Source organism: Podarcis vaucheri (assembly GCF_965113315.1).
Source record: "Podarcis vaucheri genome assembly, chromosome: 12".
Lineage (NCBI taxonomy): Eukaryota > Metazoa > Chordata > Lepidosauria > Squamata > Lacertidae > Podarcis > Podarcis vaucheri.
The window spans coordinates 42,321,815-42,343,866 of record NC_138750.1 but is presented as its reverse complement, the minus strand read 5'-3'; the positions used below and the strand labels follow the sequence as shown (position 1 = coordinate 42,343,866).

General features: G+C 42.4%; 1 protein-coding gene across 1 annotated transcript in view; it reads right to left on the bottom strand.

The window, feature by feature from the left end:
- The window catches only part of LOC309515652 (uncharacterized protein), an 84,933-nt gene that overhangs the window by 11,620 nt on the left and 51,261 nt on the right, over positions 1-22,052 (bottom strand). The window contains exon 6 of the mRNA XM_082193668.1: positions 4,346-4,469. Coding sequence (XP_082049794.1) covers positions 4,346-4,469 — 124 coding nt within the window. The remainder of the gene's footprint in view (positions 1-4,345; positions 4,470-22,052) is intronic.

Sequence of the window (22,052 nt, the reverse complement as noted above, 5' to 3'; positions counted from 1 at the left end):
CTGCTTTCCACTTCAGGAGCAGACACTGCTTTGCCCCCCACCCACCCTTCTCGCTTCTCTTCTGGCAAGTCAACGGAAAGAAATGGTGAGTGCATGTTTGAAGGTTTTAACAAAAGCCGTTTAAATCACTGCTTGCCTTTCCCATATCTGAAAAAATGAATCGGGGTTGGGGTTGGGAATCTACATTGACAGATGGAGCTGTTCTGTCCTTGAGTTGCACCTACTGGATAGGATCATAGCCAATAATATAACACAATCCTATTCATGTTTACAGAGTCTCATTGAGTTCAATGAGGTTTACTCCCAGGTAGGGATGGAAGAATCTGTTGATTATGGTTCTAATTTTTCCAATCTTAAGTTCAGTTCTCCACATTTTTGTGTCAGTGTGTGTGTGTTTTTAAAAGACTCGTGGAATATAATCAGCATTTTAGTGCAATTTTCTCCTAGTATACATTTTTGCTGATACACAATTTTCCTGATATATTCTGTTAGGCCATTTTCACTAACAGATGAATTTATAGGGACACTTTACCTTAGCATATGGATTTTTGTACACATTACTGCAAAATACACAGATGTGTGAATCTTAAAGAATGGCTGTGTTTCAGTTAACATATTATTTCAGGAAGTGTGAATTTCGTAGATTCACCTTAAAGTGGGAACTAACAAATTTCTCTCCAAGCCCTGCTTCCAAGCATGTGGATATAGGATTGCCACCCTTATCCTCTTGTGCTGGTGAAATACGGTACAGAAATAGAATATAAAACTTAATGCACATGTTTTTAAAAAGTATTAAGGCATATAAGCCAACAACTATTAAAAACTACAGGATTATTTATTTCAACTGAAAAATCAAGCATGTGCTTAAACCTCTTCATTTCAAATCAATCTGACTTAACAGCACCTAACTTTAATTGACCCATGCTTGTGATATTGATAAAATAGTAACTGAAATCTATCTTGCAACCCAGGCCTTACTATGTTGACTTGGTTATTTCAGTGGAAGGTTCTCCCTAGTATGCATGCTACGGTTGCAGCTAAAGGGATTCATGTATAGAGCTCTATAAGCAAGATATCTCAGTGACTCTCCTAAACATTCACCATCTCCCTTTGCCATGAGTATTACAGTGGTACCTCGGGTTACATACGCTTCAGGTTACAGACACTTCAGGTTACAGACTCCACTAACCCAGAAATAGTACCTTTGCTTCAGGATGAGAACAGAAATCGCGCAGCGGCAGCGGGAGGCCCCATTAGCTAAAGTGGTACCTCAGGTTAAGAACAGTTTCAGGTTAAGAACAGACCTCCAGAATGAATTAAGTTCTTAACCCGAGGTACCACTGTACAAGATTAAGTTATGTTCCTGTCTTACTAACAGAAGAAGTGAAGCACAAAAAGTTATAGCGTGGTAGGTCAGAGTACAGAGAAGCTGCAGTTGCTCTATAATTAACATTTCAAGAAGATGCATGTTCAGTACAAGCCTGATTTTGTTCCTCCTAAAATTGGCCTGACAAGGACACATCTGCTGCAGAACTTATAGTTGGATCTGGTGGAGTCAGAGCAAACTTTTGTAGAAATTTGATGCAAACCAAGGTTGCAAAGACTGAAGGACCTATCGCGGGATTCGTGAAAGGAAAAGATGCATCTCTAGAGTCCCCCAGAGTGGAGCTGAAACAAATTTGCTCCCACAAATCCTGCTCAATATTCTCTTGCCCAAATTTACATCGCCACAACAGAGCATTCTGTAGTGAGCATGCTCCGTGTAACAGCTTTGGCATGTGTGAAACATTTGTGTTAGTTGGACCAGATGTGAGCCAGTGAAGGGTGCGAATCCTGTAATGTGCAGTGTTTGATCATATAACTAGATGTGACATCTTGAAAATGAAATTTGTGCAGTTGCTGTCTCCCAGGACCATGGGGATTATAGTCCAGAGAGTCCCAATTGACTAGGCACATGCTATACTCAGCCTTGTCTGACTTCTGCATTTGGTTGATCACTGCAGCTGAGTATAGATTGAAGAACTGGTGACAGAATAGCATGACTTTACACATTAGAAGAAGAAGAAGAAGAAGAAGAAGAAGTAAGGGGTGAAGTTTTGCAAGCACTGAGCATAAGAATTGTCACCTCAACACAGGTTAGAAGCAGAACACAAAAGAAGAACATATGCTAGCATATCTTTGCATTTTCTCCTTAATCTTTTCCATATATACAAAAGAAGAAGAAGAGGAGTTTGGATTTGATATCCCTCTTTATCACTACCCAAAGGAGTCGCAAAACGGCTAACATTCTCCTTTCCCTTCCTCCCCCACAACAAACACTCTGTGAGGTGAGTGGGGCTGAGAGACTTCAGAGAAGTGTGACTGGCCCAAGGTCACCTAGCAGCTGCATGTGGAGGAGCGGAGACGCGAACCCAGTTCCCCAGATTATGAGACTACCGCTCTTAACCACTACACCACAACAACCACTACACTCTAAATATTTGATGTCTCTGTTAGATACCCAATGACATTAATATTTGATCTCCCAATACTTGATAAATTAAAATATTTAATTTTTGAATATCACTTTCTACCTTCAGAGTATCACAGTAGGTACAAATGTCCTCTAATTGTATGTACAATCCAGCTTCTTCATCTTCCAATCAAGCTGTCTCTCTTTTCATATCTATGTCACACTTTCAACAGCAATGCCTGCTATTAAAAGTCTGCACATGGCACAGGATTTTGTGGCATGTTTCACAGGGTACACCCAGTTCACAGGGGACCATGTTGGCCAATGTAGTTGCGCATTGTGGACTAAGTGCCATTATGGGCTAGAACAAACCAACATTCCCCTGAGAGTGCGCATTGCAGAGGAAAATCAGCAGATGGCAGATTTGTCTTTTAGCTATTGAGGAATTCCCAATAACCTTCCACAGAATATTGTTATTACTGCTTGTATATCATATTTTGCTGTATCTGGTGGTTGACATGTAACATGATAGTTAACATGATAGTTAAGCACTTGAAAGTTAACATGAAATGGTATTTAGTATCTGACAGCATTTGATTGATACCATATAGTTGTCTTAACTTTATGAAAGTCATCTTTGAAGTCTACCAGGATCAATAAGTTCTAGCAAGCACTTGCATGTTAAGGCACAAAAATTCACAGTCAGAATGTGAATTTGAAGTTTCTTTAGAAAAGTTTCATTTGAAATATAGACAGGCATATGAATATTTGAGAATGTCTGATTAGTTTAGTTGCACTGCTTTTCTTTTTGGTATGGATTGTTTTGATTTGCATTTTTAATTCTTGTAAACCACCTTATGAACAATTTTCAGCCAAAAGACATTCTATAAATATTGCAAAAACAAAATTAATGCCTGCATGCTAGCAAAGGAAAAACAAATACTTATTTTTTTGCAGGGGGGTGATGGGCACATTCAGAGAGTGGTTGGTTTATTCCATCTGGGAAAGAGATGAGAGAACCTCAGAGTTCATGGTACAGGGTGGCTTCATGAGAGACTTGAACAACCCAGGAGCCCGACAAACTACTTGAAGCATAAGAAGCACAGTTTAAAGCTATTAATCCTGACACTACTACAGGACAACCATGATTGAGGCAAATTCCTTTGTCTAGTCCAATAAGAAGAAATGTGTAGAACAAACTGTCCTCATTATTTCAGAGGGAGGAGATCTATTTGTGGCTGCTGAGATGTAGGATGGATTCTGCTTTTGTGTTTTGCAGATGTTGTTAAGCAAGCAGCAGATATTAGACACCAGTTCATTCTGAAATAGGGGAATGTATTGCAGGGTATCCATTTTCTCAAGACTTGGGGGGAAAGTAAATCTCAGACTGAACCTAAGATTCACAAAACTCCCTGATGGACACAGCAAGGGCCAAGCCATGATATGGAGTGTGGAAGATCTTTTAAAGATTGCCAATAACGTAGGCTGATGGGGACCAATGCTACAATTTTAAGATCAACTATGCAGTTTCATAGGGACACGGGTGGTGCTGTGGTCTAAACCACAGAGTCTAGGGGTGGCCAATCGGAAGGTTGGTGGTTCAAATCCCTGCGATGGGGTAAGCTCCCATTGCTCAGTCCCAGCTCCTGCCAACCTAGCAGTTCGAAAGCACGTCAAAGTGCAAGTAGATAAATAGGTACCACACCGGCGGGAAGGTAAACAGCATTTCCGTGTGCTGCTCTGGTTTAGCCAGAGGCAGCTCAGTCATGCTGGCCACATGACCCGGAAAAACTGTCTGTGGACAAACGTCGGCTCCTCGACCATTAAAGCGAGATTAGCGTCGCAATTCCCAGAGTCTTTCGCAACTGGACTTAACTGTCAGGGGTCCTTTACCTTTTTCTGCAGTTTCATAGTGTCATCGCTGTTGCTGTCAAATGCATGAACATTGTTTCTGGGGCCAACACTGCAAATGATTATGCTGTGGTTTTTGAAGCATGGGGTGATCACAAATGTTGACCTAGACAACACACAGAGCTAATTGTAGCATCACGGATGGGCAGATTAGATCAGAGAAACAACATGAGCTGGCAGACAAATTCATGCAGAATAAGGATATCATTGGCTGTTTGTTATGAGGGCTATAGACTAAGATCAGATCTCCAACAGTTTGACTTTACATACACTCCTATCCATTGTCTCTCAAGAGAGATGGATGCCAACACACACATAGGTCAACAAAAGAGGTTTAAAGACTGTCTCAAGGCAAATCTAAAAAAATGTAGTATAAACACTGACAACTGGGAAACACTGGCCTGTGAGCGCTCCAGTTGGAGAAATGCCTTTACCCAAGGTGTCATGGGCTTTGAAGACACTCAAATTCAGGACACAAGGGAGAAATGTGCTAAGAGAAAGGCACGCCTGGCAAATCAACACTGCGATCAACTCCCGCCCGGAAACCAATATCCCCACTGTGGAAGGATGTGTGGATCCAGAATTGGTCTCCACAGTCACTTACGGACTCATTGTTAAAACCGTGTTTATGGAAGACAATCTTACTCAGCTACGAGTGATTGCCAAAGAAGAAGAAGAAGAAGAAGAAGAAGAAGAAGAAGAAGAAGAAGAAGAAGAGGTGAATCAAGTTGCTTTGCTCTGACCCTGCAGGGTAACAGATTAAATACCCCTTTCCTCACTGCTGACGCGCTGATAAAATTCAGAGATCCATGACCCTATTTCAAAGCTGTTTAAATGACAACAACACCAGGAGATCCAGTTAAAAATTCCAACATTTTGTATGAATTGGCCTTTCATTTCAAGCAAGCAGAACAAGCCGTATTCTGAAGTGCCTTATAGAAACTTGCCCATGGATGAAAACAAACAGTAATCCCCATTTTCCAGATGGCTCAATTTGATTTCGTCTGACTCGGAATCTAACCATCAGTCCCTTTGAAGTAACTGATCTAAAACTAATAGAAAGTAAATGGTAGAGCTGCGTCTCCATGAACCAAAACAGGCAAATAAAGTTGACAATTTGCCGTGCTTTGCTTATATATTATTTATAAAGATATTCAATGGTTAAGATACGGCGGCAAGTTAGTTGTTTGCTGTTTTCCATAAATCTAATTAGGTTTTTTTTTTTTTTTATAATCATATTTATTAAAATTTCCAATAATAACAGAATAGAAAAATAAGAAAGATAAAGAAAAGAAAGAAAAAGAGAAACTAATTTAGACCCTTCTTTTCATAACCTTCTTTCTGGGACTTCCTCCTTCCCCTCCCGATTGTATTCCCCTTTCTCTAAGTTGGTTCCACAAGTTCTCATTAAACCTAATATATTTTACTCATAAACCAATTTAAATTTACACAATCTTAACGTCACTCCTCGTCTTATAATAGAACAAAATTTTCCCCCTAAGATCAGCTCTCATTCCTTCCACGAGTTCCCCCTTTCTAAAAAAAAAGAAAAAACAAAAACATATAATATCAAAGTTATAGAAAATATAAGATAGAAAGTATAGAGAATTTCAAAAAGTTGGTTACAAAGCCTTTGGATTCTAAGGTTCCCCCTCCCTTCCCCGGTTTTGATTCCCCATGTCCATTTGTCTATATGTTGTCGGCCTGGAGATCTTAAGTCCACAGCCAAATTTGTCTCAGTCCATCTTGCTGGTTTCTTCGGATTTGGTTGTTTTAATGATGTTTAACTTCAAAAATCCAATCTAATAGAGGCCTTTAATTTTCTTTAATCTTTTGTTGCTCCTCCCATTGTTCGTTCCGTGTCGTATTCAGTCATTTACTCTTTTATTTCTTGGTTTCTCAGGTTTCTGTCTTGTTCAGCTGTCAAAACATTTCTTGTTCCAAAATTTAAAGTCTCTACAGAGGTTTGTTATTCAGGGACACAGACTTACGTCCAGTTCCTTTCTTGCTTCAATAGAAGATTCTATTGTATTATGGTCACCTCTGTAGACAAAATAATATTTCAGTTCTGCAGCTTTCCCAGGAGATAAGACCTTTGCACATCCCAGAGTAGTTTTCCACATACGACACTTGTAATGTCCCAAATCCCCTCTAGAGGGATTACAGTAACTTTGTATCCTCCAATCCAAAAGTCAATTTGTTGTTTCTTTTCCCCGACAGTTTATATCCATATTTATATCAAATTATAACAAAATTAACCAGCAAAGAACTTGTAGCAAAGTCCTCTTTATATTTTCCAGTTTTGACAGCTCCTTTGACAGCTGTCAAAATCTCCATCTCTCTTCGCCAGGCTATCCGAATCGCCCCGGTTCCCAGGGGGGGGGTTGCTTTTTTCTCCTCACCCTCGACTCCTCTCCTCCAGCACAGTTCTTATAATTCACATCGTGGAGTTGGTAATTTTTGTCATCAATAAGCTTCTGAATCGATCTTGGTTTCTCAGTCCTTGTTTTAGCATGTTTACAATCAGGGAGGGGACTGACTTCCTTTTTTGGATCCCCTCCCGCTCGTGCCAAATCCGGAAAAAATTTTCTTTTTTCCTCCTTTTATACCCGGTTGCCCAATTACTCACGGGTTGTTGATCAATTGTCCGAATTTCCTTTGGAAGAAGCCAGCGCTCTCCGCCGGATGGCATGCGGCTGCGCCCGGCAGGGGAAGCGGAGGACTCAAAGCACCACGCTGCTCCCCGGCGCCCGATCCGTAGCCTTTAAAAAGGCTCCTTCACGAGCCGGGAGAGCGATAACGGTGCCAGCCGAGTCACCATGTCCACGGGATCCGTTCCCGTGGTTTCTAAGGGTCCCCGCGTCGCCGGCGCGGTAGGACCCAGCCCCTGCCGAGCAGACTCCCTCCGGAGCTCGGAGGGAGTCCGCCATTCGGCGATGGCGCTAACCCGGAAGTCCCATAAATCTAATTAGGTTTTGACAGATTCATCCATTTCCACTGGAATTCTTTCCGGTGAATTGAAATTGGTTCCTGCTGGGGTTTGGCGTCGTCCTAACTGATCATATGCCTGTTTAATCCACTCATGGGATATTTAACAAATTGTTCACTATTTCAATGTGCAGTGAAGTGTAGCTGTAACTATTCTTTCTCTCCATCATGCCAACGCAACAGCTTCCCTTGTGATTTATTTTGTGGAATAAATCTGAGGAGTTTTCAAAAACAACCCTACATCATCCTCTCCACCCAGTATGTAATAAGGTCAAATACATTTTCAGGTTTGTAGGAGAAGAAAATCAGAGGCTTTGCTTTTGATTTATGGAGAATGCTGTGTGTGTTACTTACTGGAGACAATGAGCTGCTGCAGAGACAGGCATATGTCATGAGATAATTGTGTGATAATTCATTCTTGTTGTGCAAACTGAGCACCGAATTGGCGGGGGGGGGGGGACAACAAAAAACAGACACGTTTACCCAAAGTTTGATGAATGAAGATCAATTCACAGGTCACGCCGTAAAACCTGATGTTTCGTGAAGATTTTGTGGTTTGGGCTAATAATATCTAAACTGTCCGATTATAGCTTATAGATGACTGTAATGGAATTGGGGTGTGTGGACAGATGCTGATTTCATGAAGACATCTCCCTAAGTTCAGAATTGGTATCTCTAGGAGGCCATCGCTGGATGCATCATTTCACAACTGATGATCTGTTGCCTCAAACCAAGGTTGGCAGCTTGAGCAAGTGGTACTTCATGGCAAGCTCTGCTCTCTCAGTAGCAGATGGAGAACCATATAAAATGGTCCTGCATTTGCCATACACCTAGCGGCTTGCTAAGCCCGCCATGTGAGACTTGCTTCCAATTAATTTTATAGCCATGCACTTGTGTGAGTCACGCACTGCATGCATTGTCCATTGTGCTTTTGATTGTTTGTCACCAGAACATGTTCAGTCCTCACTGGACTGTTAGCTTGTTTTGTTGGGGGAGGTTGTCCACTTACTTTCCACCCTCGTGTTCCTTTGTACTTCTGCACACCTTGGGTTTCCTCTGAGGCTGCTGATAGTATCCTCTTTTATGTATGTGGCGCCATCTTAGTTACAGAGGCATTAGCACTCACCCCATGAAGTTGGGAAATAGAGGGAGGTATCTAAATGGGGTGCAAGAAGAGAGCAAGCAATGTTCTGAACTGGTGCAGGCTCAGGACCTCTGGAGGAGGGTGGAGAGAGAGAGAAGAGGCTTGTGGGGAAATCTAGGGCTTGTAGCTTAGAAAAGCATTTATGCCAGCCTATGTGACATGCCTTCTTGAGAGCTAAAATTCCCATAGTCACTTAGTTCCTGGGGATATTTCCTTTGCATGTCCTGTAGCTTCCTGCTGGTGTTCTGGAGCTTTTCATACCACAAAAACTTTGGGGTTCATTTGTTTGTCCTGCTTTCACTGTGTTATAGTGCAAGAGTGCCCCTCCTGCAAGCAAAAATGCTTTAACATTGGGGAAGACCTGCAGAACAACTGATAGAGCAAAATGATGTGTAGACGATCCAGTATAAATCCACTACTAATGCACATCAATAGCACACCTGCAAACATTACACCTGTCTGGAGAAGACCCAATTCACTTTCGTAATCTGGGGGAGTCTAACAGGGTAATTGTTAGAACATTTAGAGGTCTGTGTTTACAGATCAAAACTAAGTTAAATTTTAAACTATGTCAAGCTTTTTGATGCAGAGGTAGGAAAATGAGGCCAAGGGTTTGGAAGCCACCTGCAACTTGGTGCTGTGTCCTGCAGTGGGCCATTCATTTGCTGGTAGAAGAATTGGCACATAATGTTTTTATATAAGGTCACATTTCTTTTCTGATTTCAGCATGCATCCCTCCTCTTGAGGCAGCCCAGACAGGGGTTTTGTTTAATTAAAGGGAGCATTTGACATGCTAATGAACATTTGATTGAGCTCAAGACATTTTTACAATTCTGACATTTCTGTTTCACCAGCAGAGAGTCAATCAGGGAGCTGACCTCTTCCAATGCCCTACCATTTGAAAGAAGCAAGCACGGAGAGAGCAGTATTAATGCACTTAGAAATGGCAACGGTAATTGTTTCGGGTGGTAGAAGGACGAAGAGGAGCCAAGGGATGAGTAAATATCCACAGGGAGTGTAATGTCCCTGACAATGTTTTAAGGAGAGCTGACTTTGTGGCATAAATGACAAAATGCTGCTTTATTCATTCATATGGTAGCACAGCGAAGGCTATTAATTGATACAGGAGCATAACGAACTAGAATGCAAGGACTCTTCTTCTCCTTGACATATAACCTTAAAAAAGGACAAGAAAATCTGCTTCAATTTTCAGAAGCGCTTCACATATCAATCCTGGATGTCATTTAAAACTATCATAGTCTTACCCTCCTTGAATTTCCCTAATCTTCTATTAAAGCCATCTAAATTGGTGGCCATCACTATGTTTTGTGATACTAAACTCTATAGCTTAACTATGTGCTCCGTGAATAAGTACTTCCTCTTGATTGCTCTGAATCTGACTCCCACATTCTGCTTCCTTGGATCAACTCATTGGGTTTCGGTATCATGAGAGAAGGAGGAAAATGCCTTTCTAGGCATACTCTCCACACCAAGAAAAACTTTGTGCACTTCTCATGTCCTCTGGCCATTGCCTGCCTTTTTTCTGAATTAAAATGCCCAAATTCTTATGGCTCTCTTTGATTTTCAGCTTAGAGAAGGCAATGGAAATTAAAGGGCACTGATTTCTGCATGTTTACATCTCTCCAGACACATGCAAAAGATTGATGCAAGGACACTTTCATGTGAAGAGCACAAAGACACACACCCCTTTATAGTTGTTTGTACGTTCCGAATGTCCATACTTTGATGTCTTTCAGGCATTCAAGATGGTCCTGTTCTTGCCTAATTTCACTATATGTCTGCAGTGAATCTCTGTAATCTCCACTGCTGCCAGTGACTAAGTGGGGAGCTCTATCCAGTGCAAGTGTAGTGTTTGGAGCATCAGACTGGGTCCACAACTGTACTTGCACCACGCCAGTCTCCCTGGGGCGAAGGAAGGGGGGGTGATAGGGCAGCCCACCCCAGGTGTAATCACTGAGGGGGTGACATCCGACGTGCCGCCCGCCTGCAACTCCCAAGCCTATCCTGAGCCACTGGGGGAAAGGGCGGAGCTGCACCGCCTTGGTGATGGCCTTCCCCATTTCCCCCTTTTGACAGCTCAGGGGAGGCTTGGGAATCGTGGGCAGGCAGCACGCCATTGCCCCCCACTCCCAGGCTGCTTCCTGGGGGAGGAAGCCTCCCCCCGAGCTGTCAAAAGGAGGGAAGGGAGGAAGGCTGCTTGCAAAGTGGCACAGCTCCCTCTCTCCCCTGCCCAGGAAGCAGCTTGCCATGGGCGGCTCGCTCCACACCCATGGGCATCTTGTCTCCTGGGACACTCGCCACGAGCGGCGCCCCCCTTGGATGCTCACTGTGGGCAGCGCCCCCCTGGGACACTGGCCCCACCCCCTAGGATGCTGGCCCCGTCCCCATGGCCTCGCCCCCCCCCCGGGTACGCAGCTCCGCCTCTGCCTCCCCCTCTCTTTCTCAGAAACCAGCAGTGATACATGGTGTTGGGAAACCACGTGAGCAGCACCAGCCTGCCTGCACTGCTCCGCTGGCTACTACTGCCACAGACCACCTTCAAAAGGGGAGGAACCAGGAGCAGGACCTCCAACATTGACCTCAGTACACAGGCAACATCATGCAGGAGGAGGGACTCCAAACAGCCTAATGTGGACTGAGCGTGCTCAGTGGGCATGGATGTTAAGGAATGCAGTTACCGTAACAGGTTTAATTCTCCAGGAGCCAGCAGAGATGACTGATTCCCCACAATGCACCTAGAGATATCTTGTGACTGTCTTGTCTGTGTTACCAGGCAGATCCGGCAAGTAACTTTGTGTGTAAAAAGGTCAGGCTACAACATACTGTTTGGGTCATAGTAGGAGATTGCAGGAATTGTTTAAAGCTATCTGTTGGAACTGTGGATTTGAGAGAAGCCTTTTTTGAAGAGATTGCCTGAGGAATAAATTGGAAAATTGCCAGACTTTAGAACTCAAGAGAGCTCTATCAGTTGCAGGACTTTGAAGCAAATGAACTTAGGACTTGGCTATGAACTTTAACACAGCAAGGACCTTTTAGCAAAGAACCCTCTCTGGGCTCAGAGAGAGAAGACTACTTGTAACATAAATAGTGTGTATATGTATAATGGTGCATGCTGGCGTTGGCCTAATAAAGACAACTCCGCTAAATGGCTGAGTTTAATCATTTGAATGAGCTTCCAAGAAACATACACCCAACGTCCCAACATGGAATACCAACTGATTGTAGTATGGGAGGGATAGTAAACCTAAGGGAGTGAAATGGATTAACATGGGAGAAGATATGGCTGGCTGAAATCTTGAAGAGGAGCACTTCACATTACAACATTTTGTTGCACGCCCTACTTGTCCTCTGCAAACACACAGGGTTTCCTCAGCAGGGGAACTGGTGTTCCTAAGGGGCCTTGAAGACACAAAGCTTGCAAATCACCTAACTGGAAGATGGATGGAGATTTAAACATAAATAAAATGAAAGCCTGATGTTTAGTTAACAGATACATTAACAAGAAAAGGGATTCTAACTGGAGTGAGCCATCAGCCATTAGTTGCCTAAAGTACTTATTAGAATAAACACAGGCAATAGGTTATGGCTAATTAAGCATCAAGGACCACATTCAGCATTAATGAGCCTTTCAACCATATCTGTGCCTTTTATATAAGGCTTCTACCTGCATACTATTGACAATGCTATTTCAGTTCTAGTTTTCCAGTGCTGTGTAGTATACATATATTTTCAATTTATTTACATGTAAATTGCCCCTCTTTCCTGTGAAAACTGGTACTGGGGCTGTAGCCTAAGAGGTTTAGTTCTCATTTTGCAATTTCAGTCTCATATCTAAATTGTTAGGGAAAGGCTTTAAAAATACGCTTTATCATAGATCAAATATTTATTATAATGCAAATGCACCTTGAGGTTCAACACAATACTCGAACAACCCTATGCATGTCTACTTAGAAGTAAATCACATAAGTGTATATCAGACTGCAGTAAAAAAAAAAAAAGAGTGCTCAGGAGTGCTAGTAATAATCTCTAATTTTTTATATACTGTAGCTGTGGCCAGGATATAGGGTTGTCATATGTCCTCTTTTTCCAGGGCATGTCCTTTTTTTCATGGGTATCTAAAACGAGAGTCGTCACAGCAATCCATAGTTAAAAGGAGAAGTTGGCAAATATGTCCTCTTTTTTGCTCCTCAAAATCTGGCAACCCCAGAGGACTTTAAGCAAGACCAATAATGCCATTATCCAAATCTATGGTGTGATAACATTTGGAATGCTGTATACAGTTCTGGTTGTCTCACCTCAAAAGGGATATTGTAGAGTTGGAAAAGGTTCAGAAAAAGGCAATGAAAATGATCAAGGGGATGCAAGGACTCCCCTGTGAAAAAAAGTGACAACATTTGTGACTTTTTAGTTTAGAGCAAGCACAGGCAAACTCGGCCCTCCAGCTGTTTTGGGACTACAACTCCCATGATCCCTAGCTAACAGGACCAGTGGCCAGGGATGATGGGAATTGCAGTCCCAAAAACATCTGGAGGGCCGAGTTTGCCTATGCCTGGTTTAGAGAAAAAGCAAGTAAGAGTGACATGATATAAATTTATAGAATTATGCTTGGCATGGAAGAAGTGGATAGAGAAAAGTCTGTCCCTCCCATATAAAGTTGAAGGTTGAAAGATTTGTGATAGATAAAAGGACTTCTTCACACACCGCATAGTTGAACTATGGAACTCACTCCCACAGGAGGCAGAGGTGGCTTTAAAAGAGGATTAGACAAATTCATGAAGGAGAAGGCTCTTAACGACTACTAACCATGTTGACTATGCTCTGCCTCCGCAGAGGCAATAATGGTGGCAATAATGCTTCTGAATCCTAGTTGCTGGAAACCACAGGAAGGGAGAGGGCTCTTGAGTTCGAATCCTGATTGCGGGTATTCCACGGGGATCTGATTTGCCACTGTGAGAGCAGGATGTTGGAGTGGACCATTTGCCTGATCCAGCAAGCTCATCTTATTGTATTAAGAGTAACAATGCTGCCTTTGATTAGATGCCTCACTTGCATATAATATATTTTGTAAGTTATGTACAGTGGTATCTCAGGTTAAGTACTTAATTCGTTCCAGAGGTCCGTTCTTAACCTGAAACTGTTCTTAACCTGAAGCACCACTTTAGCTAATGGGGCCTCCTGCTGCTGCCGCATCTCCAGGGCCCAATTTCTGTTCTTATCCTGAAGCAAAGTTCTTAACCTGAAGCACTATTTCTGGGTTAGCGGAGTGTGTAACCTGAAGCGTATGTAACCCGAGGTACCACTGTATTTTATAAACACACACACATATGTATATATAAGCAGGTGGCTGATAGAAGTAGTGACGGGACTTTTAAACTGTTTATCTATGATTTGTAGAATGTACGCATTTTGTCCTTCATCACTGTGCATAGATGTGTATTTAAGCCCTGGGTCTGATTATGCTGAGATTATGCTAATCAGAGAGCTATAGCAAATTAGGCCAATACAAATATGTGAACATCAATATGCAGCACTGATGAAAGCAAATATTTCGCTATCAAATGTATTATTATTCTCTTAAAAATATCTGTTCAATTCCAAGGGTGAATTAGGTAAATTTGACCAAATAAGGCCCACAGGGTTCATAATTAAATTCAATAGAAATTAATACTCCTGAGCAAAATCTATTCGCTTGGAATGCAAATCTGTTTCCTGCAATTCCTACCCAGTCTGGCCTCTTTTTTTTAGCCGGAATTAATCGGAACTCAGTTCTGGTACCTCTTGGGCGGGCGTCATTGCCTTTATAAGAGAACAAGGGAGGCGTTCATGTTGAGTTCCGGCACCTCTTTTTCTAGAAAAATAACACAGTACCCAGTGCTATTTCTACAGTATAACACAATAGATAACCATAAATAATTATAAAAATAAATAAAATCAGTCCCCATCACTTTCCACAAGAGCAGTATTAAAATAGATAGATTCTTTATTGTCATTACACAAGTGCAACATTGCACAAAGTGCAACGAAATTGGATGCCATCCCTTAAAACAACGAAAGCAAGACAACAACAACAACCAAACAAACCACATTCCAGCCACACCCACACCACACCCATCAAACTCCCAGGTCACACTGACGAGTTACAGCATTCAAAAGGGCCACAGCTCTTGGATAGAAACTGTTTTTCAGTCTATTTGTCTTTGACTTGATGTTTGTAGCTGTGTGTAGCAATTGTATACTGCATCAACACACTTTTCTTCTTTATTAACTGTTTTCTATTTTGTAATATATGCAAACCTTTATTTTTAGCCCTTAACTGTGATTTGTGTCCAGCCCCGTTATTCGTGAAAAGGGTAACATTCCTATGCTATAGCGCAGTGCCTGTAGGCCAAAGGTTTTAGAAACCCTGCTTCAGTCCGTTTTATATGCATGTGTGTGCATGTGCGCACCTGTGTGACTGACCAGAGTCCTGCGTTAACAGGAGGGCCGGCACCAGCAGCAGGCCAGGCTGAACACCTTCATCCTAGTTCTCAGTTTATGGGATGTCCCCCTTATGAGGTGCACCAGTCTCCTTCGTTATAAACTTTTAGGAGGAATTTTAAAACATCCTCGTTTACCCTGTCATTTGATAGCTGAAAAGCCTGCCCCTGGCAACCCTGAGATTATTAGTTTTGAGAGCAGATTATTGCTTTCAGAGTTTCTAAACTGTTTTTTAATTGCTTTTAGCGTTTTGCTTTTAATTTTTTAAAGCAATTTTAATTGCATTGTTTTGGTGTTGACACGGTTGCTGCCTGGGCTCCTTTGGAGGAAGAGCAGGATATAAATGTAATAATAAATGATTGATGAAGCTAAAGTAAGGATAAATGATAAATGAAAGATGGAGACTGACGTGCACTACTGAGGAAAGGGGTCCCCCCGGGGGGGGGGAGAGAGGTCCCACTCCCTTTCCTCAGATCCAAGCAATGCTTAATTGGGAGGTGCTAAGTACCTGAACCCCTTCATGGATCCCTGCCTTGTCGTGGCAAAGGGGCTGGAATAACTCCAAGAAGTTCTGAGCTATGCTGTGCAGGGCCACCCAAGATGGACAGGTCATAGCCGAGAGTTTAGACTAAATGTGATCCACCTGGAGAAGGAACTGGCAACCCACTCCAGTATTTTTGCCATGTTAACTCCATGGACATTAAAAAGGAGAAGCTTTGAGAAGAAATTTCCAAGGCATGCTCTGGTTCATGGGGTCATGGAGAGTCGGACATGACTAAGGCGACTAAACAACAACGAAGTACCTGAAACCACAGCCTCTAAGGTCCACAAGGTTAAATGCACAAAAGAGCCCTGAAAACAGCAGAACACAAAGCAAAGGTAACTTCACTCTCTATATGACTAGGTTATTGATGTCTTCAAGCGATTCCTAACTAAACCAAGAGCTCCAAATTCTTCATGTACTGTACATCTTGGTATCACAAACAATTACCAAGTGTGTTGCTCTGAGCAAAGCATCTCTCCATTTTAAATATAACATTTAAAATGAAAGTGTATTCAGTAGCAGTCACTTTTCTTCCTGTATGCCACATCTCAAGAAGATGCATCTTTTAATAAGCCTTTCAGTTTCACATAATATTTTCTGGCTTTTAGCAACTAAAATCTTAAGTTTACTCTTTCTTTCTTTCTTTTTTCTGTAGTAGCTAAAGCAATTTCTGCACCACCTCCACTAATTACTGCCAAGGAGATTAGCTGCATTAGTTTTGCATGTAATTATTTGCTAATCAAAATGATTAGCACATTTTGCTAATCAATCACTCGAACCGCACTACAGCTTAACAGAATGGAAGGGAGGGAGATCAACAAAAACATACCCAGAATTCCTGGAGTCCACAGTGGAAGCAAAATTAATATAAAGTACTTCAACTGGAGATGAAATCACCAGTGCCATCAGTGCCTCTGCTCTTTGGCCAGGAGCAAATAGTGACAGCAATACCATTGCATTGGTTAATGGGTTCCAATTCCATTTTCGATTAGTGGGTGTATCTATGATCAGTAGAAGTATCTGGTAGGTTGTAAAGGGGAAAGCTGGAATGCCACATTAATTTTGTATAGGAAGACTGAGGAATACAGGTAAAGCAGTGGTTCTTAACCTTTTCGTGGTCACAGACCCTAAGCTATGGACCCCCTCCCCAGAAAAAAAAGCATATGAACACATATGCACACAGTTTTGCATAGTGTCACACACCGTGGTGCAAGATTCCAGGGGTTCCAGGCCCTTACCCACGGTTTGTGTTTCCTTTTTGGAAAGGAAGCACAGCAAAGACGATGGTGTCTTTTAGTATATATGGTTTAATTACACGTATATCCAACCTGAGCCTTCGATGAAGGGGTTCTAAGCATCAACACCTCAAGAGGGTGTTGCTTCTTCCATAGCTGCAGCCTTGGATTCAAACAGACATTAAGCATTGCTCTCTGACATTGCACTCCCTCCCTCTCTCCAACTTGCTGCTTTCCTTCTAGGTCACATGTGGGGAGGCGAACGGGGAGGTAAAGTTCTTTTGTGCACCTGCAAACTTCACGGTTGTCCCAAGTCTGATGATGTCTCCCTCTGGTGCCTGAGTGGTGCCTTTTTGGCTACTCTAGCACACAGTGAACTGCGATTGCTATTAGTACCATATTTCATTTTCTATGCATTTTTTAAGAGGCATGAGAAAGGTATGGGAAAGGAAAAAGGAGAACATAGTGTTTCCCAAGCAAAATCATGTTAGCCACAAACTGAGTATATATGTCTTGGTTTTTTTAAGTTTATATAAAATTATATGCATTGGCATTCACATGTATATATTTATATGGGTTAAAACTAAATTATTCCACAAAATGCATTCACTGACACCTTAAATTAATTAAAGGGGCGATTCTTAGCTATTTCCCTTTTACATAGCATAAGAAATGCGAATGAAGTATTTCAAACACCAATAAAGTGCTAGTTATGTGAGGTAATTGTAAAGATTACAGGTGCCCACTTTACATATATACAATTAACATTTACTTCAAAGGAAATCCCGGCACTTTTATCTCCCAGCAAATTGGCAGTGAGTAGATAAGAAGGAGACTCCTGTGCTATTATCAAATTAATAAGCATTGCAAACTAGGCATATCAAGAAATGGCATGTTTTGCTAAATGCATACATTAACTTCTGCTGGTGACCTGCATGTTTAATAACTCAATTGTGAATAATTATTAGCTGCACTAGATGCTTGGCTGTATCATAGTATTAGCAGTTTAGAATTTACAACCAGCAACTGGCAAACATTTTTGGCAAGGCCCTCAATAAGATTAAGATATGTGCACATACTCCCCTCTCCCTAATGTTTTGTTATGGTTAGTGACCACAGAGAGAAATTAGAAGCAGCTCCTTCTAAGTAGCTCAGACTAAGAAACCAGACATGAATCAACAGGAGATATTACCAGGTAAAACCCTATTGGACAATTGTTCTATAAGTTCCTTGCTAGCGTGTAGCTGTAATACCCACTCTGACCACCAGAAGTGGTAGTGCTATTGTGCAGCTAAAACAAACCAAAGGCTCGTTTCTCCAATAAGGTGGCACAGAGTATATGGGCTGGCTGGCTGCAGAGGAGTGGTGGGAGACAGCACCTGAAGAACCCCCAAGGGGAAAAGACTCAGATCCAGGGGATTGGTGGTGGAACAAGGACAAGGGGTCAGAGGCTGAAGAAGCAGCAGGGTTTAGTGAGCAGTAAGGTGCTGGGGCAGAGAGCAGTTCAGAATCAGAGGCCGAAGAAAAGAGGGGTCAAGAGGCAGAGTAGAGTCAGACTGCTGAAGAATCCAGGGAGTCTCCCCCTCCTGCGGCAACCAACTCCCCTTGCCCTGGGTCTCCCAGAACATGCAGAGAAGGGAAGAGGGTGAAACAACGAGAGACAAGATGACAGAGCCTTAGGCTGCTGACAAAGCAACCAAAGGAGGAGCCTTAGAGTGCGGTGGGAAGGCAGGGACCTTCAGTCCTTGCAACTTCCTCATTGGGGCAAGACCTACTGGAAAGAGTTGCTGTCATCCCTAGACCTGCACTGTTTTCGTTTCCTTGAATAAAGAGTTAACTTCACTAACACCAGTGGGGTTTTTTGTTGCTGACCTTCTCCTGACATGCAGCTGGGTCCTCTTTCTCTTATCTCCACTGTTGAGACCTCTGTTGAATTCCATCTTTTCTGCTCTCTCAACTTTATCATGGACTCACGTAAAATTTGGATTGGACCTCAAGGCTCTCTTACTCCATGCCCCTGCTGATGTAGAAAGCAAAGCAGAGCTCCCATCACATCTTGCTGTGATACCTGGTAACCAAGTTAGGACATGTTTGAATCCCTTGCCTTCTCTTACAACACTGTTTCTGCCTGTTGCGTCCATATACATTTGTATAAATGAGGGTCAAATTGCTACAAATTCCTGCCGCTTGCCTTTTCCACACCTCCCATTCCATACATATGCACGTCATATAATATAGAAATAGCTACAGTCTCAACACCCCAGTCTTCCTGTATCTCCATCACTGCCCACGTCAGCTGGAACATCCCACTTTGTACTAAAGCAAGCACTAAAAATTAGATTTGTGCTGGTTTAGAGGTAAAGCAGCTCCAGCTGCCGTTCAGTTTTTGTTTTGCAGAGCACAGTAGGCTTCTATTGATGCAGGTTTTATGTTCATTTAATGAACACCATATGCCACAAAACCTCAGACTGAAATTGAAGAAGATTTTTATGCTAAGGGCTTGCAAACTTTTTATATTTATGAACCTCTAAAAAAAATAAGAAGTTCAGGCTCACACTCCATGTTTGCAGAAAACTTCTGCTCATTAAAGATTATCATAGAGAGTTATCACTGCAGGTTTCAAGTTACTGCCATTTATCATCTATAAAGCAATGTCGATTGGTGACGCGGCAGCTAAAAAAGCCAATGCAATTCTGGGCTGCATCAATAGGAGTATAGCATCTAGATCAAGGGAAGTAATAGTACCACTGTATTCTGCTCTGGTCAGACCACACCTGGAGTACTGTGTCCAGTTCTGGGCACCACAATTCAAGAAGGACACTGACAAACTGGAACGTGTCCACAGGAGGGCAACCAAAATGGTCAAAGGCCTGGAAACGATGCCTTATGAGGAACAGCTAAGGGAGCTGGGCATGTTTAGCCTGGAGAAGAGGAGGTTAAGGGGTGATATGATAGCCATGTTCAAATATATAAAAGGATGTCATATAGAGGAGGGAGAAAGGTTGTTTTCTGCTGCTCCAGAGAAGCGGACACGGAGCAATGGATCCAAACTACAAGAAAGAAGATTCCACCTAAACATTAGGAAGAACTTCCTGACAGTAAGAGCTGTTTGACAGTGGAATTTGCTGCCAAGGAGTGTGGTGGAGTCTCCTACTTTGGAGGTCTTTAAGCAGAGGCTTGACAACCATATGTCAGGAGTGCTCTGATGGTGTTTCCTGCTTGGCAGGGGGTTGGACTCGATGGCCCTTGTGGTCTCTTCCAACTCTATGATTCTATGATTCTATGGTAAGGGATTCTTAAATCCTTATTTTGCTTTACGCACATATAAAACACCCTCTGGGGTAAGTCAACACTCCCATTTTATAGATAAAGGCGAGAGGGAATGACTTTGACACGGGTCCCAGTGCAGCCATGATAGAGAAAAGACTGGAACCCATGTGGCAGGGCATAAGGACCTGTGAATCTGGTGGGCTACTGAATCGACCTTCTCAGTAGAATCAGATGGCCTCAGACCTCATTATCAACAGCCAACTGTAAACATCATCCTGGCTCTGGGATTGTAGCACTGGAGAACCTACATATGCCACCCCCCAAGAGATAAATGATTGCTGGCTAATGTGCCTTATGCATACTATTGGTCTGATCCAGACTTAGTCATACAAAAAGTTCATCCACGCTGTTTTTTAATGTGGATTGTAAGTTCCCTGTACCCCCATTAATTCTCCATTGTCCATATGACATTCTCCTCTAAATCACAACCTTCCCACCCTTTCTCCCCTTCTCAGTGTTAGGTTTCTGTGTGTTGCCACTGTGCAGTGCTCTTGGAGTCACAAGACTCTGTTTTGCATTCCAGAGACATTCCAGGCTGTTGGAAGTCTCACGGAAGACAGGAGACGGATGTGATGTTACTGGTTTCCTGTTCCTTTGTTTTTCAGTTGCTCTCTGCTTTCACAGAGAGAGCATATATATTTCTTTTCTGTCTGCATAACTAAAAATTAAACTCTTTGCGATGTAGCTCATATTATCTCGGTTCCTTCCCTGAGTGCTGGATACTCTGTGTAATGGGGGAACGTGCTTGGAGTCTCATCAAAGGCTCAGGTCGTTAATCATGCTGGAGGACTCGACTGGAAGAGTCGCTCGGTCAAACGCAAGTCCGACACTCAGTCTGGATTATTTCATATCAGAGATACTTCCAAAAAGGGGAGAGTATGAGAAAATCCAGACCAAGGGAGGGGAAACGGTGGAAAGGCAGTGACTTGGAGGAGAACACCGTGTGGACAATGGAGAATTAATGGAGGTACAGGAAGCTTATCACCCACGTTAAACAACAGTATATCTGAGCCCTTGGAGTACACTCAGTGACTGTCTTGATTGCCACTGGTCTACTCCAAATATGACTAAGTCTGGATCCAACGCTGTATTTAATAGCACTGGACAATGTATCAATGTGTACCGGCAAATTAAATCTAAGAAAATATTCCAAATATACAGGGCAGGTGCTACTCTATGATCAAGAGCAATAATACTGGGTCACCATGAATAGCATTAAATGAAGTCATCTTGAGATTAATTTAATAAGTTGTTTTCATATAGAGGAAACAGCTCAGGACCGTAGGTGGTTCTGCAAAACAGAAAGAGGAAGTTCATATATATATATATATATATATATATGCTTTCGTAGATTTTCACGGGTACAGGAATGCAGGTTTTGGTGTCTTCGGGTGTCTTCCCGTGTAAGAGTCGGGGTGTCTGTGCGACGTTTCGACGAGGTCTCACTCGTCATCTTCAGGCTGGTGCTTTCGGCTTCTTGTTACTGGAACAGAGCAGAATCTGGTGTTTGAGTTCCTATAAATACTGTTGAGGGGTGTGGTGTATAGCCTCCAACGTTCTGGGCAGAGAGGAAGTTCCTAGATTAGTGTGCCTTTTCTTCTTTTGTTCCTTAATTACTTGAGGGATATCTTGAGTGATTTCATGAGTGATATTCTGAATACCACTGGGTGGGTCATTAAGTGTAGATTAGTTGCTAAAGCTTTTGCTCAAGAGGTCAAGACACAAAAGCTTTAGCAACTAATCTACACTTAATGACCCACCCAGTGGTATTCAGAATATCACTCATGAAATCACTCAAGATATCCCTCAAGTAATTAAGGAACAAAAGAAGAAAAGGCACACTAATCTAGGAACTTCCTCTCTGCCCAGAACGTTGGAGGCTATACACCACACCCCTCAACAGTATTTATAGGAACTCAAACACCAGATTCTGCTCTGTTCCAGTAACAA